This window comes from Myotis daubentonii, chromosome 1 (genome assembly GCF_963259705.1).
Source record: "Myotis daubentonii chromosome 1, mMyoDau2.1, whole genome shotgun sequence".
In the NCBI taxonomy this organism is placed as follows: domain Eukaryota; kingdom Metazoa; phylum Chordata; class Mammalia; order Chiroptera; family Vespertilionidae; genus Myotis; species Myotis daubentonii.
Window position 1 is genome coordinate 96,031,497 of NC_081840.1, and position 27,724 is coordinate 96,059,220.

The following is a 27,724-nucleotide window of genomic DNA, read 5'->3' on the forward strand; positions in this document are numbered from 1 at the left end:
GCTGTTTTATTTCCAGAAAAAGTAATTATCGATAATATTCTTTCACCTAGAAACAAAAAATGTATAGATGTCACCTTCTACCATCCTAATCTATTTTATTTAAACATCTGTTATCATTCACTTGAGGTAGACTACCAGTTAGTGAATCAGCCTTCTCAAATGTTGGTGTAATCACAGGTTCTTCTAATGTCCATTTTTCATTTTTCTTTACTTCCTTCATTTGCAAGCCATTGACTACTACTTTTAAAAAATCCATTAAAGAAGTCAATGTTTTCTAATAACCCTACTGATAAAAAATTTTAAACTACTATAAAATTCCAAATCTTACCTATCTTAATAATCACTTATTAATTCATACAACTGTTACGAAGTACCAACCATAGGCATACACATCCCTTGCTAAAAAGACCTCAGAAATACAAGTATAATACTATGTGGTATTGTGGAGTTCACATATGAAAAGTTTTACGGGAACATAAGAAAGACTTTACAGAAGAGGAGGTCACCAGGAAAACAAATGGTAGAAAGCAATGCTACTTAGAGATCAGAATGTGAACATAAAAATTAGGCACATAGCATCAAGGTGTGTCCTAACTTGAAAGAAAAAGTATCCTATATAATAAAAGGGTAATATGCAAAAAGACCGAACGGCAGAACAACCAAACAACCAAAGAGTAATATGCTAATGATATGCTAAGGCTGCTCAACCACTCACTATGATGTGCACTGACCACCAGGGGGCAGACACTCGACGCAGGAGCTGCCAAGCGACAGCAGCTTTGCAGAGTGCCCTCTCCCACTCTGGGACCCCTCGGGGGATGTTGGAAAGCCGGTTTCTCCCCTATCCCTGTAGGCCAGGCCAAGGGACTCCGCCTGCCAGAGCGACCTCGCTTACTCTGCAGACACCCTTTGAGCCATGTCACCGCCCCAGGTGCGACTGGCTGGGGAGGGACTGCAGGAGGTTGGCTCCAGGGCATGTCTGGCCCATCTCGCAAAGTCCTGCCCGCCCTGCCAGCCACCTTCTAATTAATTTCCTTTCAATGTGCACAAATCCGTGCACCAGGCCACTTGTATATAATAAATGTCCTTAGAATGTGTGTGTATGTTTATACAAGTCATGTTTTCCTGTAGAATCTAGTTCTAGAAGTGAAGCTGTTGGGATAAAGGGATGACACATTTGAAATTTTGACACATGCTGCTAAATTTCCCTTCAAGAAAGATGTACCAATTTCATCTACCAACAGTGTGTGAGAATGCCTTTTTTCTCCCATTTGCCAAACATGGTTGTTATTTTTTAAATAAGATATTTATTATTATGACTTCAAAAAATGGTAGCTCATTGTTCGTTAATTTGAATTTTTCTGATTACCAGGCAAGGTTGAATATGCCTAGTAGAAATAGATAATTTGTTGATCATGAATATTAGCTCAAATTAGGATTTGTTTTATAGGGAAATAATTACCTACTGTCCCTCCTACTATTAAATATTGCTTTAGGCTTACCAATCAGCATCTTCATTCTCCATAGTAGGAAATTGCTGGTTATCAGTTTGTCCTCTCTTTCTTTGTTGAATCAATTCATCGCTGTCATCAGCATCAGCATTATGGAAGTTTTCTGTAACTTCCATTTCACAACCTCTGTGCATCTTTTTTTCTTCTTCAACCTTTAATGAAAGTTGGATATTAAGGATAATTGTTACCACTTTATTCATTAAAAAGACTTTTGTGTTTTCATTAATTTTATCATTTGTCTCTTAGTTTAACTGCCATAACTTATCAGTAAACATATTTTTGTGCTTATTTTAATTTTATCATTACAGGTCTTTGAAATTTTTATAAATTCTGCTTTATTTCTGTTTCAGTAAAAAAGCAAAATTTTCCAAGATTTCAGAAAGGGCTTTCTTAACTTTGTGCTCTTATTCACATCTACTTTTTACTACATAAAAGCTACCCCCCCCCCCCCCCCGCCCCATTCCCCTTGCATTTGTCTAGGAGAGGCAGAGAAATAAAAAGACAAAGACACAAAAAGTGTCCTCTTGTGTCTTTCCCACCTGGGTTTTGCATTGCACAGCCAGATTTAGAAGATGTGACATTGTGCTTCAGGAACAAATAGGAAGCTTTCATCTTTCTGAACGAAGCGAATTATATCAATACATACATTACCATAGTATATCATTTCAATTAAAATTTAGGAATTTGCTTGATTGATTTTAATGATTTTTGGCTCCTAATAATTTAAAGTTTGCCTCTTCAGTTATTTTTTATTCTTTTTTTAAAATTTTATTCTTCGGTTATAGTTTACATTCATTATTATTTTGTATTAGTTTCAGGTATGCAGCATAGTGGTTAGATAATCATAAAAATACTCATAGACACACACATAACATAAAAAAAAAATGAAAAAAAATTGTATCATCTCTTTTGGTGCCATAAATGTTAGGTAATGCATCTTTAGGAGCTTTGGGCAGATTATTTAACCTTTCTTGGTTTTATTCACATTATCAGCAAATATGGGGCTAAAGTAGATAATTACTTCTATCCCATACCTTCTAGCTATAACATTTTATTTATTCAATGTGAAATTTGGGGAGCATTGCTCATTTTCCAGAGTTCTACATTATCTAACAATTGCTCTGCTCCTGTAATGTGGTAAACTTTGGTTCATATATTTTTATAAATACCATCACTTTTTTGATAACCCCAGGATCTAAGAGCAAAAAGAACTGTAAAAGGCAATGGGGAAAAGATTAGCTCTGAAAGCCTAGCTTGAAAGGTAATTTCAACTGGACTACGTTGCATTTTTAAAACATAGAAAACAATATTATACTAGAAGTTTGAATTTTTACATACCTGTGGATGGTTATTTTCACTTCCATTAAGCCTTTCTTGTTCTTCCTGTGATGTCATTTCTAAGTCTAGTTCTGCTAACAAATCTACATATTAGTTAAAATGAACTACTCAAACCAGTTAAATAAAATCTATAATAATTATAAAAAATGGAAAATACATTTTATCAATTGAGGGATAAATTAAGCTTAATCTTTAGCTGAATACGTATTTGAGAAATACTTCTAATCATTGTAAACTTCAACAAAGCACTTAGGAAACATTAGATATCACAAATTTCAAAGCACAGAAACATCTCAAATATTCATTCATACAAAATCAATGAATAAAACAATCAGAAATAAAACAAAGTTAAGAAATACAGTACAAATATATACAGTCACACTATATTCTCTACCTCATAATGGTACTTTTTTTATCATATCCCTACATTTCAACTGCCATGTTATTCACAATTTTCAAAATCTGTCACTTTTTATGCCTTTATCAGTGTACACCGTTGTTATATCTGAAATGTTTTCCTCTACTATTTTGACAAATTTCTTTTCACCTTTTAGGACTTGGCACTGGGGCTTAAAGAACATAGATAAGAGGCGTCAGGAATGGCTTTTCTAGAGACATGCCTGAGCTGAGACTTAAACAGTGAGGTTAGCCAGAATCAAAGGGGAAGAGAGCAGGAAAGGGAGACAGACAGTATGCAAAGCTATATCAAGACAGGGAGAGAAGCATACAATAGAATCAATTTTATCTAAAATACAGAGATTGGCAAGGAGGGCATCACCAGTAATTTAGTAAATGAGCTAAAGATGGAGAGTTAGGCAGAAGTCAGATTATAAGAGCCTTATATGTAATTTTAAAAGACCTGGTCATTAAATATCTATATTTTTAAAATCCTCACTCAGCCCTAGAGAGTTTGGCTCAGTGGATTGAGCGTCAGCCTGCAGACCAAAAGATCCCAGGTTCGATTCCAGTCAAGGGCATGTACCTTGGTTGCAGGCTCCTCCCCGGCTTGGGTACTGATCAGGGCTCATGCAGGAGGCAACCAATCAATGTTTCTCTCACACTGATATTTCTCTCTCTTCCACTCTCTTTAAAAATCTGCTCTTTCATCGTTCAATGATGTTCTCTCATCATGGACGTTTCTATCCCTCTGTCCCTCTCTCTTCCTCTCTGAAATCAATTAAAAAATATTTTTAAAAAATCCTCACTCAAAGATATGTTCATTGATTTTAGAGAAAGAGGGATATATATATATATGTGTGTGTGTGTATATATATATACACGCTAGAGGCCCAGTGCACAAATTTGTGCACGGGTTGGGTCTGGCCAGCCTGACCCCAATTGGGGAGGATCAGGGCTGGGCCTGTCGGGAGGAGGTGATGGCAGGAGATTGGCTGGCCGGCCCACCCAGATCAGGGCTGGCCAGCCATGGGGAGAGGCTATGGGCCATGGGCCAGCCGGCCTCACCCCCAAATGGGGTAGGGGGTGCCGACTGGGAGCCAGCAGCCTGGAGGAGGGGCCATGGGTGGTTGGCCGGCCGGCTCTGCCCCTGATCAGGGTGCGGGGGCCAATCAAGGGTGGGACTGGCGGGGGGGGGGGGGGGAGACTGCGGGCCTATCGTGGTAGGGCAGGCTGATTGGGGGTGGGGCTAGCTGGGGAGAAGGGGTTGGGGCATTTGGCCAGTGGGCCCTGCCCTTGATCAGGGTGGGAGAGTCCGGGAGTGGGCAGTACTTATTAAAGGATACTTCTGAGAACAGTAACTGGGAAGAATGGGAAAAGAGCAGGTTTGAGCAGAGGAATAAGTAAAGCTGCAATGCTGGCCAGGGATCAGCTTCAGCTAACCATATAGAAAGCTCTTGGGTCAGTGGGGAAAAGAGGAGACATATGTACCTGATCAGGCTGGTTCACTGGCCACAGAGGGCATCACGTCATAGCAACCAGTTGTTACGGTCGCTGGCTTTTTATATATATAGAGAGAGGGGTGGGGCATACACGAATGTGACAAGTATCAATCCGTTGCCTCCCTTACATGTTCTTACCAGGGATCAAACCTGCAACCTAGGTATATGCCCTGACCAGGAGTATAGCCTGCAACTTTTTGGTGCACAGACTACACTCCAACCAAATGAGCTCCTGGCCAGGGCAACATTAATATGTTTTAAACAGTGGCCTATTGTCATATTTGCATCACTCTAAATGCTGTCAAAGTGAGAATTTGAGGGACATATAAATAATGGAGGATGATGAATTAGAAGGCAATACTGCAAAATAGAGGATACAGGCCTGAAATGAGGAAATATTTCCAAAAATAGTTAAGATATAAAAACTTCAGGGGACAGTATATAATAAATCTTTATTCAATGAATAAATATACAAATCTTGGGTCAACTTGATTCTGCTCATTACTTTAAAAAAGGTATCAACTATGAAGAAAAAACAACTAAAACTACATTAACTGTGTTCAGTTACTTGAGTTTATTTTGCAGTTTTTCGGTTTCACATATTTCTGTGATGAGGGAGCTTATGTAGGTATTTTCTTGTATCTACCAAGTTCATGAAGAAATGAAACCCTTGTATAGACAGGTAAATAACTGAATTTTAGCTTGAAGTTACTACTCTAGGAGATAATTCAAAATCTTTTGTAAATATAATGTTAGCTCTAGAGGTAAAGATAGAAGATGAAATTGTAGGGGTAAAAAATACATGTTTATTCTAATACTATACACCTGATCATATGACTTTTAAAGGGTACTAAGTTAATAGTACATAAAGTGGACCAAAGATGTGGTTAGTCAATAGAATGAATAATCTAGTAGAATTAAAATTGGCTTTCCATGCATTAATTTTAAATGATAAAGTGCTCCTTAAAACCAAAATTCTTCGTGAATGATGTAGTTGTTAAAAAAATAAAACAAAGTGACGGTCGATATGGACACAGCTAAGAAGCAGGTACTATGTAGTAAATTCTCAATGATTCCCATTACTGCTGGAAAGCCTATTCTATGTATCAAGCCATAGAAAATATAAGAAAAATTTTAATATTCGGTTTTGGATGGTGCTTTTTCAGTTACATTTAATATAGTTATAACTAATACTTATAAATTGAGAGCTATAAAAATATAGCTAAGAAACCATGTTTTGTTTGAGTAGGCAATCTTTAGATCTCTTAGTTTTCCCATCTAGTCTCAAAGTTCTAAATTTAATTCTGCTACCCACCCCCAAGTGTATGCTAAACACTAATGGAAAGGAGCTTACTCTTCCTCCTAATTCTCTTTATTATTTAAATATATGTTACTTTGATTACAGTACAGGAAGAATGCAAATGTCTTGTTAAAAGATATTCTGTTTGGTTGTAGGTCCCATAAAAGGAGAAAACATAAAGTAGATTTTGCCACAAAATGATTTTTGAAAAGTCAAAACTATGATGAGGTCACAGAGGTGGTCTAGAGATGAACTCTGTTTCTTTTTTCTTTTCTTTCTTTTTTAATCCTCAGCCGAGGTTATTTTCCCACTGATTTTTAGAGAGAGTAGAAGAGAGGGAAAGACATAGAAAAACATGGATGTGAGAGAAACACACTGGTTGTCTCCTGCAGGAGTCCTGACTAGGGCCTGGGCCAGGGAGGAGACTGCAACCGCAATATGTACCCTTGACCAGAATAGAACCTGGGACCTTTCATTCTGCAGGCCGACACTCTACCCACTGAGCCAAACCAGCTATGAATCTGTTTTTTTATTACCATCTTTGCCCTCTTTCTTTGCTGGTAGCTGTGATTCATACAGGTCATGGAGACTATAATTCCCTAACAGAAGCAGAGCTCTGATATTAACCTTTTCTTTATCTATTAAGGTCATCTGCCTAAAGTCTGTGGATGCTGACTGACTTTTGATCATTGATTATAATACTAATGGACATTTATCATCAACTTTAAAATCCTCAGATCTATGACAAGTCTCATGATTGAGAGTCAAACTACTAGTAGACCCACATTCTGAAGAACCTGAAAATAAGGTTTCCATTAGAATGTAAATAATTATACAAATTTGCCAGACTTGTAAAAACTCTTTTTTCAGAGAAGTAGTTCCATGTACACTTCTTCCCAAAAACACACTATTCCTTCATTGGACGTTTTACTTTATGTGTTCTATTCTTGCTGTTCACATAGAGAAGTTTAACTAAATGTTGTCTCTCATTTTTGTACTTTTTTTATTTTCTCATACTACTTACTTTTATTCACTCAGCAATTTCTATTGTATATTCTGTTTTCCATAAAAGCTCTGTTTGTCAATAGTTAAGATTCTTCAAGGTATACATTTTTTGTTATTATAAAAATTTATGTCTGCCAAAGCCGGTTTGGCTCAGTGGATAGAGCGTCGGCCTGCGGACTGAAGGGTCCCAGGTTCGATTCCGGTCAAGGGCATGTACCTGGGTTGCGGGCACATCCCCAGTGGGGGATGTGCAGGAGGTGGCTGATCGATGTTTCTCTCTCATCGATGTTTCTGACTCTCTATCTCTCTCCCTTCCTCTCTGTAAAAAATCAATAAAATATATTTTTAAAAAAATTATGTCTAACAACTTATTTTAAGTTTAAATATGGATGACAAAACATGGGTTTAAAAAACATTTTAATGAATGGTACTACTTCAAAAAAGAAATTTCAGCCCTAGACAGTTTGGCTCACTGGATAGAGCATCAGCCTGCGAACCAAAGGCCCTGGATTCTATTCCAGTCAAGGGCACATACCATGGTTGCAGACTCTTCCCTGGCCTGGGCCCTGGTCAGGACTCCTGTAGGAGGCAACCAATTGATGTTTCTCTCACATCGATGTTTCTCTCTGTCTTTCCCTCTCTCTTCTTTCTCTAAAAATAAATGGAAAAATATCCTCAGGTGAGGATTAAAAAACAAACAAAAAGAAATTACATAATTACAACACAATGGTCTTTTCTATGTGCATGAGTATTTTCAGAATTCATTCTTAAGCCTTAGATAAATATAAATTCATATGAGAAGAGAGAGCCTTGAGTGACCTCATTGTTTTCATGCAAAAATAGAATCAGTCTGGGTCCACACTACATACAATGAGTAAACAGTGCATGACATAGGAAATGAATATAACAAAAATATTTTCCTTTTATGTCAGATTTAAACTTTTTAAAACAAGTGAAGGCAAGAGGCAACAAATGTATAAATAAAGCTTTAAAATTGTTTCATCACAAGGGTCCCTTTATCATTTGACATCCATGAACCTCATACATGATTTAAAACAGTGATATTCAAGTATCACCTGAGAATCCCTTGAGTCCTAAGATACCCTGGCTCAGGGGGTCCAAAGGTTCAAGACTGTTTTCACAGTAACACTAAATATTTGCCATTTTCACTCTCATTCTTTTGTAAGTATACAGTGGAGATTTCCACAGACATGATATGTGACAACATCATAGCTCTAATGGTTAATAAATTTATGACTGTATTTAAAATTTTTCAGTTTGAATTTCTAGTATTGTAAACGTCAATAGGTACTTCCCACTTAAAAATAATTCTTTGGAATTCTCAATAATTTTTAATAGTATAAAAGAATCCCGTGTACAAAAAGTTCCAGAATTACTGTTTAAAAAGATGTATCTACCAAATATTCACTATGATTAATTACGTCCCCCATTTTTAATACTCAAAGACACCATAAACACACACACACACACACACACACACACACACACACACACACACACACACCCATACACGCTGAGTCTGCTATCAGAACATCTGGTTGGTTTAAGATCATCAGTGTAACAGCTCTAAGATGAAATAAAGTTAAAACACTATTGACATGTTAGCAAATGAAGCTTTACTCTAGATAAAGGTCAGAATTCAAGTAAGTATTTTATAACAATGGGAAAATCTCACAGTCTAAAAATTAACCTCTGGGAATCCCTAATAAGTGTAAGGATTCCAAACTTAGAACTTTAGGTTACCAAAACAAATGTAAAAACATCTTCCTTAAAGCTTACATTTAAAAAAATCTTTTAAATTTCTGTAAATTTCTCTTTTTCAAACATGGATACCAACAATGACATCTACATTACTTATGTCAAAACCCACAATTAAACTTCCAAAGCAAAAAAAGAATTAGGGCCCATCCGGTGTGGCTCAGTGATTCAGTGTCAACCTATGAACCAGGAGGTCATGATCTGGTTCCAAGTCAGGGCACATCTGGACTCGTGGGCTCAATCCCCAGGAGGGGGGTATGCAGGAGGCAGCTGATCAATGATTCTCTCTCATCATTGATGTGTCTATCTCTCTCTCCCTTTCCCTTCCTCTCTGAAATCAATAAAAACATATATTTTTTTAAAAAAAGGAATTAGGAATAAAAAGACTATGAGCATGTCAAGTATTTTCCTGATTCCTTCCCAGAGTTAAATATGAATTACAGAATTCACCTGATTTGAATGCTTGTACACCCTTCATTCCTTCTGCTTTGTTGGGAACAGGATCTGTCACTACAAGGGTAGGCTGAATGGGTTTGAAATAAGATGATTACTAAATAATGTACTTTTCATATGATCTGTAGTTAATACTTAAATGTAAAAATATAAAAGTTATTACCTTCAAGTGAGAATATTTTCCAGGAGAATCTAAGAGCAAGAGACATATACTCAATTACATGAAAATATGGAAGCCAATTATACATTCATGCAGAGTTAGTACGCAGCTGAATCCTCATGCTTAGCTTTGGAAATGATTACTTTGGGTGTTAGTGGGGTTTTTTGTTTTTCTTTTTTTCCCCCCAGTGGGCAGGCGGATTAGGACAACAACTAGGCAGAAATATGAATCTACCATAAATACTGAAGAAAAAACAGGAATATAGGTTTAACAAAACATGCAGTTGAGATTTCAAAAGTAAGATTATATTTCAAAAGACTGTAACTAAAGTAGAAGTGTGGATATACCAATGTGAACATAACAGTTGATGGGAAAAAAGTGATCTTTAATCAGAGGAACAAACCATGACCCTGACAGGATAAATGTGAAACAGAATGGAACAGCGTATCTTTAATGCAATACATCAGAATCACTTATACCGTTATGCTACAGGTATTTATCATGTTCTTCAATCTGTCCTGTAATTTAGGAAGTACACAACTGTGAAGATAGTTCAGTTGAATGCATAATCCATTTATCAACAGAGAAAGTGTTATGAATTGATCAGTTTGGGTATACATTAAGAGAAGACTAGTTAATAAAAATATTCATATTTTTCATACCAATGCAGGCTACTGGTATGCCTATATTTCTTGTATCCTCTACTTTAGCCATCTTAAAGTTTCTTGATCCACTCATACAAGAAGGTATATAAAGCACATCTAAGAAATAATGTAAAATAAGCTTTCAATTTTGAAATATGGTTACTAAAAATTAAAAGAATTTAATTGCCACAGAAATATTAGATATTAAAAATCTTTATTTCTAAATCTGTGTAATATATATTGAAAATAACAACTGTAGCACTTAGGGAATATACTCTACTTTCTTCTCTTTCCAAAATCAGTTTGGTATATTATACTAGTCTTTAAATGAGTTTTATAAAACAGCTATCCTTTCAAAACCTGAGTTATCATTACAAAACAGCCAATGCTTCTATATTCAAATTACTCTCACTGGAATAAAAAATACTGATGTAACATATATCGTTGATGTCCCATACGCATGAGGAAGATAAATGAGGAGCTAGTTTACCCCAATTCTAGCACTCCCTCCTGCTACCAGTATACTCTGGAGCAGCAATTATCTAATCTTTTGTTTCACTGCCAATATCCTAAAGCTATCTAAAGTAAGGTCTCTCAATTTTCCTCAACTCCAAAATGACCTTAGCTAATGCCTTTCTTTCCTCCCTCCTTCTCTTCACTATCCCCTTTCCTCTTCAAAAGTAATTTCTAGATCTGAGGTCTTAATTCTTCCCCTATTTCCATTCTTTTGTGAATTATTCCCACCATTTCTTCTTCCCTGTTTAGCAGTAGTATCTTACATCTATAATTTCTACTTCTTCATCTCTTTGCTTCCCTTTGGCTATAGACATGCTCAGAAATAAACACAAAATAATGCTTTTCATGAATCCTTTCATGTCTTAAACTATATATCTAAAGGCTCTTCTTCCAGATTTCTCTGAAGAGAAGTCTCATGCCTTCGACTTGGACACACATGGTCTGAGGACAAGCCATGTTGGTGTCACCTGAGAGCTTGTGAGAAATGCAGAATAGCAGGCCTGCTGTCATCAGTTCTTTAAAACTGAATCTGCATTCAAAGCCATAAACTTTCTACTGGACTTTTTATCAGGTTATAGCTTCTTTGATCTCCCCATAACTGATTCTGCTCTCTCCTTTCCAATGCTCTTATTTTGGAACACATAATACTAACCTATAAAGTAGCAAAATTTTATGACTTCAAAAGTATAGTTATTTATAGCTGACCATATATCCTTACGCTCATCCATGGTAGATAAAATACAGCTCTACATGATCTGATAACTCAATCCTTAATGCCTTCCCAAAAGTGGGGAAAAGAGTAAGAGTGGGAAACTTTTGCTGTACTTCTCTGACAAGTTTTGGCATTGGAAGCTGTCTTTATAGTCTTCCCACATTTCAAACACTCTGCTCTTTTTTTTTTAAAGAATTATTTTATCACCTCCCACTATATATATATACCTGCTTCTTTTCCCTTCATTTACTCCTTGTAATTTCTGCCTTTCTCATTCTTCACTCCCTATTTAATTCTTCTCCTCTTCCTTACTTCCTGACTTTCCTCAGGTCTTAGCATATCTTGAAATGGAACAGATAAGTTAGCTCCTGCAGTGGCACTCTCAATCTCATAAGATATACAACTTTTCGCCTTTTCACTTCTCACTATGCATCTAACAGGTGATTTTCTTTGGCTATTAGAATATATAAGTATTCATGTTTTAAATCAACATTCTGTCAAAGGGCCTTTTTATAAAATACAGTTCTTACCTTCTACTTGTTCATTTAGTATATATTTTCCTCTTTGATCTGCAGCTTCAGATAAGTGATCAACAAACTTCTGTGGAAGACTTGTAGAGAAACTCTGTAAAAATTTATATCAATAATGAGTTACATAAGATTTCTTAAGCCCTTTCTAAGAAAAATCTCAATTACTTACTTTAAAAGCAATTAGACTTAAAAATAAAATAAGCATGTGTTGACCAAAACATTTAAATAGAAAACCTCATATATGCTCTCTGCATCAAATTTTCATTTATCTTCATTTGGCTACTGACTGTATATTGAGCATGGAAAGCTAGAAAAAATGCTTTCATAGACAAAATACTGATATCTATGCACATTTTAACAAAGAGGTAACTTCAAAACACCTAATTCTACTTTGCATTACCCACCAAAATAAGAGGACATTTTGAAAAAATACCCTTTTAAACAAATTATTTAATAAGTACACTTGCTATGAATTTAAAATGACATATTAATGACAGAATTCTTTTTAGTGTTAAAAAAAGATACTTGAGCCCGGTCTGTGTGGTTCAGTGGTTGAGCATTGACCTATGAACCAGGAAGTCATGGTTCGATTCTTGGTCAGGGCACATGCCCGGGTTTTGGGTTTGATCCCCGGTAGGGGGCATGCAGGAGGCAGCTGATCAATGATTCTCTCTCCCTCTGCCGACCTCTCTGAAATTAAAAAAAAAAAGAAAAGAAAAAAAGATACTTGACATGATAGGAAACCTTGGATTACATTATGTTGAATATAAACAGAACACTGTAGAACTTGCTTCATTTAGGTACACTAAGGCTTAGATAAAGCTATTATTTGATAAAATTTTTGACAGGAAAAAATGGTTGAATAAAATGTCAAAGTAGTAAGGAAAACTTGTTTAAATAATTGCAAAAAAACTGTACATACTATTATGCAACTCTTCAAAAAATTATAGCAAGCTTTATAAGAGAAGAATAAGAACATTTATTCATTAACCACCTAAAATGTGCCAGGCACTTATTATTATGCACATTTTGTTTCTTTTCCACACACAATGTTAATAAAATGATATGACAACGGTTAACCTGCTTCCTGCTCATTCCAAGATGTTAGAGCAAAATGATAATCAGATGTGATCTACTGTCCTCTATGTCCAGTATGTCCTTCTCCTAGTTCTTCACATGATTGGCTCCTTTACTTGGCTAATTTAGTCATACTTAGGAAGATCTTTTCTGACCACCTAAATTCAATTCCCACTCCCATCCTATCTAATAAAAGAGAAACATGGTAATTAGCAGTACGTCTGCTACCCTTCCCATTGGCTAATCAGGGCGATATGCAAATTAACTGCCAGCCAAGATGGCGGCCGACAGCCAGGCAGCTTGAAGCGAACATGAGGCTTGCTTGCTTCAGTGACAGAGGAAACCAACGTTCCCCGCCTGCCGCTGCCGGCCTCTGAGCTTGCTGTTTGAAACATTGTTACAAATATAGAAGCTAAACAAAACCCCAGAAACCTGCTTTCAGCCAGCCGGGATCTCAGAGCTGGAGTTGAAACAGTGTTTCGATTATAGAACCCAAACAAACCAGATACCTGCTTTGAGCAGCAGAGGCCTCAGAGCTGGAGCCAGAGCTAAAGCTGGCCCAGAATAAAAAATAATAATAATAATAATAAAAAAAAAACAGAAAAAAAGGAGCAGTTGGGAGCTGAGCTTCAGTAACCCACCAGCCTGAAAACAGCCCTCAGCCCCTCACCCAGACTGGCCACGCACCCCAGTGGGGACCCCCACCCTGAAGGGTGTGTGACCAGCTGCAAACAGCCATCATCCCCTCACCCAGGCTGGCCAGGCACCCCAGGACTACCCTGATCCAGGACATCCTTCAGGGCAAACCAGCCGGCCCCCACCCGTGCACCAGGCCTCTATCCTATATAGTAAAAGGGTAATATGCCTCCCAGCACCAGGATCAGCGGAGCCGCAAGGCCTCCCAGCACCGGGATCAGTGTGACAGGGGGCAGCGCCCAAACCTCCTGATCGCCCTGCGGCTCTGTGTGTGACAGGGGGCGGGGCCACAACCTCCTTATCTGCCCTGCTCTGTTCGTGACAGTGTGCGGCGCCCCAACCCCCTGATCGGCCCTGCTCTGTGGGTGATAGAGGGCGTGGCCCCAGCCCCCTGATTGGCCCTGCTCTGTGCATGACAGGGGGTGGAGCCGCAACCTCCCCATCGACCCTGCCTTGAGTGTGACAGGGTACGGTGCCCCAACCCCCGAATTGGCCCGACCCTGAGCGTGACTGCGGGTGGCATCACAACCTCCCGATCGCCCTGCTCTGTGCATGACAGAGGGCGGTGCCCCAACTCCCCAATCGGCCCTGCTCTGAGCCTGACCAGGGGCTGCACCTAGGGATTGGGCCTGCCCTCTGCCACCCGGGAGCAGGCCTAAGCCAGCAGGTCGTTATCTCCCGAGGGGTCCCAGACTGCGTGCGAGAGGGCACAGGCCGGGCTGAGGGACCCCCCTCCCTCCCGAGTGCACAAATTTTTGTGCACCGGCCCTTAGTCCTATATAATAAAAGCCTAATATGCTAAGTGTCCTGTCATCTGTTCAACCAATCAAAGCATAATATGCTAATGATATGCTAAGGCAGCTAAACTGTTCCCTATGACATGCAGACCCTCTGACCAGTAGGTTAGTTTGCTGCTGGCGTCCAGCTGATCGGGACTCAGCGAGACGGGCCAGACACACCCTGGAACCCTCCTGCAGTCTCTCCCCAGCTGCCCAACCACCCGCGTCCCTCCCCAGCTCCAACAGTGCACCAGTTGGGTCCCCGTGCCCTCTCGCAATCTGGGACCTCTCGGGGGATGTTGGAGAGCCGCTTTCGGCCTTATCCCACTCAACGCAGAAGCTGTCCCCTGGTGGTCAGTGTGCTCCCACAGGGTGAGCACTGCTGAGCCAGAAGCCAGGCTCACAGCTGGTGAGCACAGCGGCGGCAGTGGTGGGAGCCTCTCCAACTTCCGCGGCAGTGCTAAGGATGTCTGACTGTCAGCTTAGGACCGCTCGCCCCGGTAGGCTCCCAGACTGCAAGAGGGCACAAGCCGGGCTGAGGGACCCCTGACCACCACCACCACCGAGTGCAGGAATTTCATGCACCAGTTCTCTAGTTCTAACTATAAACTCCCCCCATATTCTCTAACCCAGTGGTTCTCAACCTTCCTAATGCCGTGACCCTTTAATACAGTTCCTCATGTTGTGGTGACCCCCAACCATAAAATTATTTTTGTTGCTACTTCATAACTGTAATTTTGCTACTGTTATGAATCGTAATGTAAATATCTGATATGCAGGATGTATTTAGGTGACCTCTGTGAAAGGGTCAGTCGTTCGACCCCCAAAGGGGTCGCAACCCACAGATTGAGAAATGCTGCAACCTAACATTCTCCATTTTCTTTATATGAAGCACTTGTAGTGACTTATAATAAACTGTTGTTTACTTATTTTTCTACTCTTCCCACTCATGATAGCCTAACCCCTCAACCTATACATTCAGTGTCTAATTGCCCAGCACATAGCTGCAATTCAATAACAGAAATTTACTAAGGACAAAACATGTAAGATCTTATTAAGAAGGCCTCAAGTACCAAAGCAGTACATACCTATAGGATATCTCCATTAATAGTCTAAAAAAATTCATCCCCCAAATTAGAAATCCTCATACCCAAACTTTCCCATTATTTTCTTGATACTACTGCCATTTTATTGTCCTTCAGGTTTATAAAAAGTGTCCTTAGTATTTAGTAAGTCACTGAATACCACTGTGATCTTACATTACATTTCCATAGTACCCTTTACAGTTTATAAAATGTTTTCATATTGTTACCACAATTGTTCATCTCACATACACAAAAGGTAGATACTACAGTGGAACCTTGGTTCTTGAACCTAATTTGTTCCGGAAGGCTGTTCGACAAGTGATTTGTTCAAAAACGGAATCATTTTTCCCCATTAGAAATAATGTATACTGAACTAATCCATTCCAAATGATCCCTTCCTTTAACCTTTCTTATATATAGTACATGTCTAATGTACTGTTTAATCCATAAATAAACAATTCTTTTCTTAAATTTATCAAGCCCCTCCTACTAGCCTTAAACAAATTTTTCATATATCTCTGGCTCTGAAATGCTATCACTGGCTAACTGCTTTTCAGCTAACTGCTTTTTCATTTATCCAATGAACAGCAGTGTTTCTACCTATTCAAGTGCCTGTGATTGTTGTTTTGTGAGTACTTTCACACTGCTAGCAACACTGGCACTCTTGATGGTCTGTCTATGTTTTTAAATTGTGCTAATCCTCGATTTTGCCAGCAACAAAAGCATTCTTTCCTTTGTTGTGTGAGAGATGCTTTCTGTCATGCTGAGGTATCAGCAGGAAAGGGTTATCCGGTCAAAAACTGAAGTTTTGGTCGACGATGGAAACATTTTTTCTGAGACTGGTCGAGAACCAAATTGTTCCAGATGGGAGAAATTCGAGAAATGAGGTTTGACTGCAGTGCCATTATTATGAATGAGGTCACCAACGTTCCAACAGGTTAAAACAAGTTTTCCCAAGATCCCATAGCTAGGCAGAGACTGTTCCATGATCTTAGACATCAAATACAGTGTTTGTACTATTAGGCAGCAGATGCCTGTACCCAAAAGATCACAGCTGTCACCTTAGATCAGCTTATCATGTTTTTATATTTATATTACTACACGTATGGCTGTCATAAAGGTACTTAATGCATGCTGTTTTAACCATACAAAACAACTATTACTTACCAAAACACCACTAAACCAAATTGTTATTATTATAATCCTACATATATTACTATTCACTATGCTTTACTTTCTCTGGAAATATTCCTTGCAGATCTACTTGACAATCCAAATAGAATAATACTTCGAAGTCCCAGGCATTTTCTTTTCAAGTGCCAAGTTATTAAAAAAACACACACACACACACACAAAAACACCACAACTACAATCTAAACTGTCCTCTCTGAATCTCATCATTAGGAGTTTTACACATCCATATAAATCACAGAAACATACATTTGGCCATAGAGTTGACCTGGAATAATTCTTTAGTTTTTTGATAAACTTAACTTCAGAACCCAAACCGATACTTATGACTTCAAAGCCTTAGCATTTTATAGTATACTATCCTGATTTCATTAGGTAAATCTTGCAAATTAGCAGAATTGTACTATGCAATATTATTATACGGGGTGGGGCAAACATAGGTTTGCAGTTGTAAGTATATGAAGCAGAGTTTATTCTTGTATTATTATTTATTAATTATTGTATTATTTTCCATATGAACAGCTATAAACCTACTTTTACTCCTCTCTGAATTTAGCACATAGTTCTTTTATTAATTACTAGAGGCCCAATGCACAGATTTGTGCACCGGTAGGGTCCCTCAGCATGGCCTGCAGGGATTGGGCCGAAACCAGCAGTCCAATGCTGCCTGCCGCTCCTGTCTGCTGTTCTTGCTCATCTTGGCCCTGCTGTGCCTGCCGCAGGCTGACGCCCAGTCAGTACCGATTGGAAGAGGCTTGTGCTGCCACAGGGGCGCTCGCCAGCCTTGAGCCCTGCGTCTGGTACCCATCAGTCAGTGAGCGGTGCACCCGCTGTGGGAGCGCACTGACCACCAGGGGGCAGCTCCTGAATTGAGCAACTGGTCAACCGGTCATTCAGTCGGTTAGGCTTTTATATATATATAGATAGTTAGAAAACATAAGAAAATAATTTTTACGGGCAAATGTAGAGGTGAGAAAAGTAAAGTTAAAGCATCCCTTTTATGTTTTAACATCATCAATGCTGATATTTAAAATAATAAGAATAATAATGGTAGACAGTACCTCAGAATCCCAAGGTGATTCTGTATCTTCGTCTTCTCCTAATCCTAATGCTGACATTTTATCTATAAAATGTAGTCACAGATACATTAATGTGAACATTTTTACTATGAATTTTAAATACATATATGTCTATCTCCATTTATGAATATTTCAATAAAATAAAAATAATAGCAGAAAAGACTTTCAGCAAGACGAAGCATTTGCAGGAAGAAAAAGATGGTAGCAGTTGGGATACTTCTGAATAAAGATAGCAAAAAAATACTTCTAAAAATGGATAACATTTGGATCTATTCAAATTAGATTTGTTTATAGCAACATTTAAGGATAGGAAAAAATTCATAGTCACTAACTTACCACTATTATTTTTGTGTTCTCCATCAACATAGGTCAAATTGTCATTATTTATTTGGCTCTTTGGAGCACTTTCAATAATATCAATACCATTTTCTTTTTTTTTAATTGTTGGCTTTATTGCATCTTCCTATAAAAAGGAAACAAAAACCCAACTTTAGAAAATGTCATATTCATTCACTTGCTCAAGTCACTCAGTAAGACAACAAACATTTACTGTATCTATCAATCATAGGCACTAACCTAGAAGCTATAAATAAAAGATTTTGTCCTATAGTCTAATAGGGGTAGAGATACATGAAAACAATAAAAAGAAAAGTATCATTTGCTAGTTCTACAACTGAAGTGAATAAACTACAGTAAGGGCGCAGATGAGATAACAGTGGGTGTACCTGGGAAGCTCAGGAAATGATAGAAATCAATCTTGAAAGATATACTAAGTGCAGTAGGAGGGCGTGAAGGGCATTCTAGAAAGAGCAGCATGAACAAAAGTATAAGGTCTGAGACAACACAGTAAGTGAGGATACCAAAGTAATGTGATAAAACTGGAATGGTGAATGGAATGGAGAGAGAAAACTGGAGAATCAGAGCCTAATCAAAAAAGGAAAGTGTCTTGCTCGCATATGAATTTTACCAACAAGTAATGGAGAGAAACTAAATCAGCAGAGAAGCTACATCATCACAAATATATTTTAGAGCAGTCACTCTGGCAGCAATGTAAAGATGAACATAAGGGGAGCCAAACTAGAAAGAATATTTAAAAATTAAAAGTGAGAAAGTAAATTACTGATATAAAAATGGTAGCAGGTAGAAAATATTAAATTACTTGAGTGACTAAAGGTGGTGATTTCAGGGAGGATTGGAGTCCAGGATTTTCATGCTTCTGTAATAGTGCTGCTATGTAGGAGGACGGGAAAACAGATGACAATAGATTACAGAGAGTCAGGGAAGAGAAAGGGTCAGAGGCAATGTCTTCAGTTTGGGACATAACAAATTTGAGGCACCCAGGGGACTTAGAATAAAGATCTAGATAAATACCCTTGAAGTAAAAATAGATGACCTTATTCATGAAAAGCATGTGATGTTAAAAAGGTAAAATATACTACACTGATATAATTCAATAATGCAAACCTACACAGAACTTCTGAAAATGAAAACAAGAGCAGGGAAAAAACAATATGTAATTCAAATGTTTAATTATACATTTGCTTCAAAATTTGCTTCAACAACATAAAATAACCTTTTACAAATATATGCAAATATTTCTGGGAAATTTTGGCAATAAGCATTTTAAGTTTAATGAAAATGTAATGGTAAAACACCAATTCACAATTGTAGGAGACTCCTTTTTAAAAATTAAGTTTAAAAGGAAAGTTTTAAATTGTAGAAGAGAAATGCTTATGTGACTATAGAATTATGAGGCATTTTTAAGTATCACTATGATGTAAGAAAGAAAACCCTATTTAAAATCACATGACTTTTAAAAAAATATATTTTATTGATTTTTTTACAGAGAGGAAGGGAGAGGGATGGAGAGTTAGAAACATCGATGAGAGAGAAACATCGATCAGCTGCCTCCTGCACACCCCCCACTGGGGATGTGCCCACAACCAAGGTACATGCCCTTGACCGGAATTGAACCTGGGACCCTTCAGTCCACCAGCCGATGCTCCAAACCAGTTAGGGCTCACATGACTTTCTTAATGGCTCTAACTGCCTGTCTACTCGATACAGAATGCAATTAAAGCTGTATTAAAATATCTAGTATAAAAACTAATAAAACTGAGTACCCAAGTTAAAGACTGAAATCTTCAAATTCTTCTATGATTATCAATGAGCGAATGAAAACGGGACTAAAAAAATCAAGTCACTAGGATGTCTGAGATTTAGATATGAAAGAATTTTTATTTTAGGTTTAACAATTATGAATACCAAAGTTAATAAAGTTTCTTAAGAATAATAAGAAATGCACCCATTGCTGGAGATATTTGAAAAAGTAAAAATTATCTTTCCTTTTTTATTTTATAACAGCATTATATATATCAAGAAAATAATAAATTGTGATTTCATTTATTTGATATGTGCATGTGTCCATAAATTGAAGATATTATCAGGAAAAGAAAAATCAGAATCTTTAGCTCCAAAAGGCTAGGTGAGCTGCCCACAGTCTTGCAGTGTAGGAAATGGGACAGAATGGGCTCAAGCCCAGGCTGCCTGTCTCCCAAGCCCACCCCTAGGACCACATTCTGCTCTACCATTCCTCTCCCTCCCTGCTCTGATTTCATGCCTACCTCTGATTTCTTCTTCTTTTTGTTCCCATTCCTGAAGAAACCTTAAAGTAAAGCACTGTTTTAGGCACTCAGAGAACAAAGAGAGGGAACGTGTTGTAGTCTGTGTGCCCTCCTAGCCCTGCTCAGTCTGATCCTGTCCTGGAGGAGGCTACAGACAAGAGCTTGGAGATGTTCTATGTATCATTGTTTATAATGGGAAAACAACTAGCTATCCATCCATAGGGGAGTGAATAAATAACATGTGACTTCTGCACAATATAAATCTTTGCAGCCACTGCAACAAACCAAGTAGCTGCTTAGAAAACAATGTTAACTGATATGTCTTAAATGAGCCCACTTGATGGTTTTAAAATGTAAAACATGATCTGATCTTAAGGAAAATGACTTTAGCTTTTTCCATTAAGTACAATTTTAGCTGTGAGTTTGTCATAGAGGATTTTTATTATGTTGAGGAATGTTCCCTCTATTCCCACTATGCTAAGAGCTCTTATTGTAACTGGATGCTGGATTTTATCAAATGCTTTCACTGAATCTATTGATATGATCATGTGATTTTTATCCTTCCTTTTGTTTATTTGGTATAACACATTAATTGATTTGCAGATATTAAACCAACCTTGTATACCAGGGATAAATCCCACTTGACCATGGTGTATGATCTTTTTAATGTATTGCTAAATTTAGTTTGCTAATATTTTATTGAGGATTTCTACCTGTATGTTCATCAAGAATACTGGCCTATAATTCCCCCCCCCCTTTTTTTTTTTTTTTTTTTGGTAATATCTTTGTCTGGTTTTGGAGTCAGGATAACACTGGCATCGTAAAATAAGTTTGGGAGCCTTCCCTCCTTTTGAATTATTTGGAATAGTTTCAGAAGGATAGGTGTTAGTTCTTCATTGACTGTTTGGTAAAATTCACCTGTAAAGCCATCTAATCTAGAACTTGTGTTTGCTGAGAGTTTTTATTATTATTATTATTATTATTATTATTATTATTACTGATTCAATTTTATTGGTAGTAATTTATCTGTTCAGATTTAATATTTCTTGATTTAATTTTGTAATATTTTGTTTCTAGGAACTTGTTCATTTCATCTAGATTGTTCATTTTTGGGGGCATATAATTGTTTTTAGTATATTCTTATAGCCCTTTGTATTTCTGGGGTATCAATTGTCACTTCCCTTTCATTTGTGTCCTCTCCCTTTTTTTCTTAATGAGTCTCATAAAAGATTTAGCAATCTTATTTATTATTTTAAAGAACCAGTTCCTGGTTTCATTGATTTTTTGTTTTGTTTTGTTTTTTTCTTATGGATTATACTTCATTTATTACCACTCTGATCTTTATTATTCCTTTCCTTCTACTCTTGACTTTGCTTGTTGTTCTTTCTCTAGTCCCTTCGGGTATAAGGTTAAATTGTTTGATCTTTTTCTTGTTTCTTAAGGTAGGTCTGTATTAGTATGAATTTTCATTTGTCTCAAGGTATCTTATTTCTTTCTTTATCTCATTGTTAACCCATTCGTTGTTTAGTAGCATGTTACTTAGCCTCCATGTGTTTGTATGTTTTTCAGTTTTCTTCTTGTACTTTGTGGTCAAAGAATATGCTTGATATAATTTCAGTCTTTTAATATTTATTGAGACTTGTTTGGTGGCCTAAAACATGGTCTATCTTGGAAAATGTTCCATGTACACTTTTAAAAAATGTATATTCTTCTCCTTTGGGGTGAAAACTCCAATTAAATCCATCTAGTCAAATGTATTGTTTAAGTCTGCTGTCTGAAAATTCTATCTATTGATGTCACTGGGGTATTAAAGACCCCTACTATGACTGTATTACTATTGATCTCTCCCTTTATGTCCATCATGATTTGCTTTATATATTTAGGTGCTCCTATGTAGAAAGCATACATGTTTACAGAGACTATATTCTCTTGTTGCACTGATCCCTTGATATATCATTATGTAATGTCCTTCTTTGTCTTTTACTATAGACTTTTCTAAGTCCACTTCACCACTTTTATTCAACATAGTATTAGAAGTTCTAGCTACAGCAATCAGACAAGAAAAAGAAATAAAAGGCATCCAATCTGGAAAGGAAGAAGTAATACTATCATTATCTGGAGATGACATAATACCATATACAAAAACCCTGAACAATTACACCAAAAAACTACTAAAACTGATGCCTGATTTCAGTAATGTAGCAGGATACAAAATTAATATTCAGAAATTGGTTGTATTTTTATACATCAATAATAAACAACCAAAAATGAAATTAAGAAAACAATCCCATTTATAATTGCATCAAAAAGAAATAAAATACCTAGGAATAAATTTTTAAACATATTTTTATTGATTTAAGAGAGGAAGAGAGAGGGAGAGAGAGAGAAACATCAATGATGAAAGAGAATCATTGATTGGCTGCCTCCTACATGCCCCCTACTGGGGATCGAGCCTGCAACCCAGGCATGTGCCCTTGACCGGAATCGAGTCTGGGACCCTCCAGTCCGCAGGCCCACACTCTATCCACTAAGCCAAATCAGCTTGGGCAAGGAATAAATTTAACCAAGGAAGTAAAAGACCTGTACTCAGAAAATTATAAGACACTGAAAAAAAAAAAAGTAAAATAAGATGCAAATAAATGTAAGCATATGCCATGCTCATGAATAGAAATAATTAACATTGTTAAAATGTCCAGACTACCCTAAACAATCTACAGATTCAACATGGTCCCTGAAAAATACCAATGGCATTTTTTACAAAACTAGAACAAATAATCCTAAAATTTATAAGGAATCACAAAAGACTTTGAATAACTACAGGAATCTTGAAAAGGAAGAATAAAGCCGGGGGTATCACTCTACCTGATATCAAACTATACTACAAGGCTATAGTAATGAAAACAGCATGGTACTGACATAAAAACAGACTCATAGACCAAGGAAACAGAACAGAATACCCAAAAAATAAAGCCATGCTTCTATATTTAATCAATATATGAAAAGAAAGCAATAGTATACAATGAAGGGAAGACAATCTCTTCAATAAATGGTGATGGGAAAATTGGACAGATAAATTTTTTAAAAATCTAAAACCCTATACCACCCTGTTATGCCATATATAAGGATAAACTCAAAATGGATTAAAATAATCAACACTAATAAAAGAGAAAAATGGTAATTGGCGTACGAGCTACCCTTTTCATTGGCTAATCAGGGCTATATGCAAATTAACTGCCAACTAAGATTGGCAGTTAACTGCCAACAAGATGGCGCTTAATTTGCATATGTAGGCACAATGCAGGGAGGCGAAAGGGAAAGCAGGAAGAAGCCCCCTGCCACTGACAGTGATTGGAAACCCAGGGGGGAGCTAAGAGCTGGGGGGCAGGGCAAAGGTGGCCCTGGGGCCGCCTTTGCCCTGCCCCCCAGCCATGATCGGAGAATCAGGTGCCTTTTCCGCCCTGGCCAGTGACAGCAGGAAGTAGGGGTGGAGCCAGCGATGGGAGCTGGGCACGGTCGAAGCTGGCAGTCCCAGGAGCTAGGGGTCCCTTGCCTGGGCCTAAAGCGAAACCCACGATCGCGGGGCCGCTGCCACTGCAGGTCCCCGCTGCCCGGGCCGGACACCTCAGCCAGAGGCGTTAGGCCTGGGCAGGGCCGGAGCCTGCAACCACGGGGAGCTGGGGGTCCCCTGCCCAGGCCTGACACCTCTGCCAGAGGCCTCAGGCCTGGTCAAGGGGCCGATCCGGTGATTGGTGATCGGAGGGTGATGAGGGTCAACTCCTCTGGCCGAGGCATCAGGCCTGGGCGGGGGGCTGAGTTGGGGATTGGGGGGATATGATGGTCCCCTTGCCCAGGCCTGAAGCCTGGGTCAGAGGTGTCAGGCTTGGCGGGGGGTGGAGCAAGCGATCAGAGGGAGATGGGGGTCCCCTGCCCAGGCATGATTCCTGGGCCAGAGGCCTCAGGCCTGGGCAAGGGGCCGATCCTGCGATTGGAGGGTGATGAGGGTCAATGCCTGAGGGCTCCCAGTATGTGAGAGGGGGCAGGCTGGGCTGAGGGACACTCCCCCCCCACACACATCCAGTGCACGAATTTCGTGCACCGGGCCCCTAGTTAAATATAAGACCTGAAACCATCAAAGTTCTAGAGAAAAACAAAAAACAATAAATTATGACATTACTCTTAGTAAAATTGTTTTTCTGATATGTCTCCTTGGGCAAGGAAAACAAAAGAAAAACAAACAAATGGGACTACACCAAACGAAAATGTTTTGTACGGCAAAGAAAACCATAAACAAAGCAAAAAGACAACCTACTGAATGGGAGAACATGTTAACCAATAATACATCTCCTAAGGTGTTAATATCCAAAATTTATAAATTAAACAACTCAACACCACCACCACCACAAATAATCTAATTAAAAATGGGCAGAAAACCTGAACAGATTTTCTCCAAAGAGGACATATAGATGGCAAACAGACATATAAAAAGATACTCAGTGTCACTAATCATCAGAGAAATGCAAATTAAGACCAGTGAGAAATTACCTCATACCTGTCAGAATGGCTAATCAACAAACAACAACTGTTGGTGAGGATGTGAAGAAAGGAAACCCTCATGCAGTTGTTGAGATTGCAAATTGGTGCAACCCATATAGAAAACAGTGTGGAGTTTCCGCAAAAAAATTAAAAATAGAACTACTATATGACTTAGCAATTCCACTACTAGGAATATATTTGAGAAATCCAAAACACTAATTTGAAAAGATATATGCATTGCACCCCTCTGTTCACTGCAGTGTTTTTTACAATAGCCAAGATATGGAAGCAACCCAAGTACCCATCAATAGACTATTGGATAAAGAAGATTTAGTAAATATTTACAATGGAATATTACTCTAACATAAAAAAGAATAAAACCTTACCATTTGTGAAATGGATAGACCTATAGGTAATTATGCTAAATGAAATAAGTCAGACAAGACAAATACCATATGATTTCATTAATACAGTGATGGCGAACCTTTTGAGCTCGGCGTGTCAGCATTTTGAAAAACCCTAACTTAACTCTGGTGCCACGTCACATATAGAAATTTTTTTATATTTGCAACCATAGTAAAACACTTATATTTTTGGTATTTATTTTATATATTTAAATGCCATTTAACAAAGAAAAATCAACCAAAAAAATGAGTTCGCGTGTCACCTCTGACATGCGTGTCATAGGTTCGCCATCACTGCATTAACATGTGGAATTTAAAAAATAAAATAAAGAAACAAAAAAACAGAAACAGACTCATACATAGTGAACAAACACTAAGGGGTTGCCAAATGGGAATGGAGTGGAGGAGATAAGGGAAAGAGGTGAAGGGAATAGAAATTTACAAAAAATAGTCAAGGAGATATGAAGTACAGCACAGGTACTAGTATTACCAGGGGGATAACTTTATAAATTATATAACTGTCAAACCACTATACTATCTATTTTGCTGTTGTTATTAATCCTCACCTCAGGACATTTTTCCCATTACTTTTCAGAGAGAGTAGAAGGTGGGGAGAGAGAGAGAGGCAGAGAGAGAGGCAGAAACACTGATGTGAGAGAAACACATCAACTGGTTGCCTCCCACATGTGCAAGTGGGGACAGGGAGCAAATCCACAACCCAGGTACCGGCCCTTAACTGGGAATAGAACCTACGACACTTGGGTCCAAGGGCCAATGCTCTAACCACTTAGTCACACTGACCAGGGATATGCTGTACATTTGAAACAAATATTAAATAACACTAATTGCCAATGGTAACTTTAAAATTATAAATAAAGTGTAACATGATCTTAATTTAATCGATTAGTTGTTGTTATGACAGTATTCTTTATTTAGTGAGGTAAAGTTCATAAAACATAAAATTAACCTTTATAAAGTGAAAAATTCAGTAGTATTTGGTACATTCACAATATTGTGCAACCATCACCTCTATTTCTAAAACATCTTCAATCACCCCAAAAGGAAACCCCATTCCCATTAAAAAGACACTCCCAATCCTCCCACCCCTAACCCCTGGCAAGCACTAACCTGCTTTCTATCTCTATAGATTAACTTATTCTGGGTATTTTATATAAAAGAAATCATACAATTAAAAATAATTTTTAAAATGAATCTTTACAGAAAAAGGTAATTATTATTATTTCTTTTTATTTAGGAGAATTTCAGTTTAAAGTTTGTCATTTAATGAACAGAGATTAAGAACCCCATTTACGCCTGGCTGGTGTGGCTCAGTGGTTGAGTGTCAACCTATGTACCAGGAAGTCATGGTTTGATTTCAGGTCAGGGCACATGCCCATGTTGCAGCCTCAATCCCTAGTAGGGGACATGCAGGAAGCAGCCTATCAGTGATTCTCTCTCATCATTGATGTTTCTATCTCTCCCTCTCTCTTCCTCTCTGAATCAATTTTAAAAATATTAAAAAACAAGGAAAAAAAAGAAGCACATTTACATAATCATAATTTTTTATTTTAATTCATGAAAAAAACTAAATAAAATGCTTATTTATTTTCTCTCTTTACTGATAAAAAAATCTAAAACACCTACCCAGATTATACCAAACAGTAAGATAAGTTAATTTAGAATGTTAAGTATATACAAAACAGTGAGATGATAGAAACAGCAAGAAAAAGAAGGGCCAAAAATTCATACTTCTTATAAATCTTGTAAGACCTAAAACAGATTTCAAATTGCATTATTTAGGAACATAGGTTTTGCTAGGTAAAATATAAGATGTCAACTTATTAAACTTCAATGTGAGGATTTTAAAAAAAACATACTTCAAATTAAAACTTCAATAGAGCCCTGACTGGTGTGCTCAGTTGGTTGGAGCATAGTTCCTTGTACCTGAAAGGGAAACCTTTTTTCTGCCAAGGGCCATTTGGATATTTATAACAACATTCGCAGACCATACAAAATTATCAACTTAAAATTAGCCTACTATATTTGATCAAACATTTAATTAACTCACACCTACTGCCCTAGCAGGGCATGACCAAATGATTTATTGGGCTTTATAGGGCCCACAGGTTGGACGTTCCCTACCCCTGAGTCAGGGCAAAATACCTAGGTTGCAGGTTCAATCCCTAATGGGAGCACATACGAGAGGCAACCAATTGATTTTCTTTTTCTTTTTCTTTTTTAATTTGCTGGATTTTCTCTCATACATCAATGTGTCCATCAAATCAGTAAAACATGTCCTTGGGAAAGGATTAATTTCAAAAATAAAAACACATTTCTAACCAAACAAAAGTGAGAATTAAATTTCCTTCAGTTCTTCATAAAAATCAGCTATAAATAATTCATAGGAGTC

General features: G+C 37.8%; 1 protein-coding gene across 1 annotated transcript in view; it reads right to left on the reverse strand.

Moving 5' to 3' along the window:
- LOC132242583 (ankyrin repeat domain-containing protein 26-like) overlaps nt 1-27,724 on the reverse strand; it is a 109,151-nt gene that overhangs the window by 50,497 nt on the left and 30,930 nt on the right. The window contains exons 10-17 of the mRNA XM_059711365.1: nt 18,090-18,216; nt 17,736-17,797; nt 11,847-11,940; nt 10,107-10,205; nt 9,448-9,476; nt 9,282-9,354; nt 2,850-2,923; nt 1,503-1,663 (exon numbers count right to left, since the gene is read on the reverse strand). Of these exons, the coding sequence (XP_059567348.1) occupies nt 1,503-1,663; nt 2,850-2,923; nt 9,282-9,354; nt 9,448-9,476; nt 10,107-10,205; nt 11,847-11,940; nt 17,736-17,797; nt 18,090-18,216 (719 nt within the window). The remainder of the gene's footprint in view (nt 1-1,502; nt 1,664-2,849; nt 2,924-9,281; nt 9,355-9,447; nt 9,477-10,106; nt 10,206-11,846; nt 11,941-17,735; nt 17,798-18,089; nt 18,217-27,724) is intronic.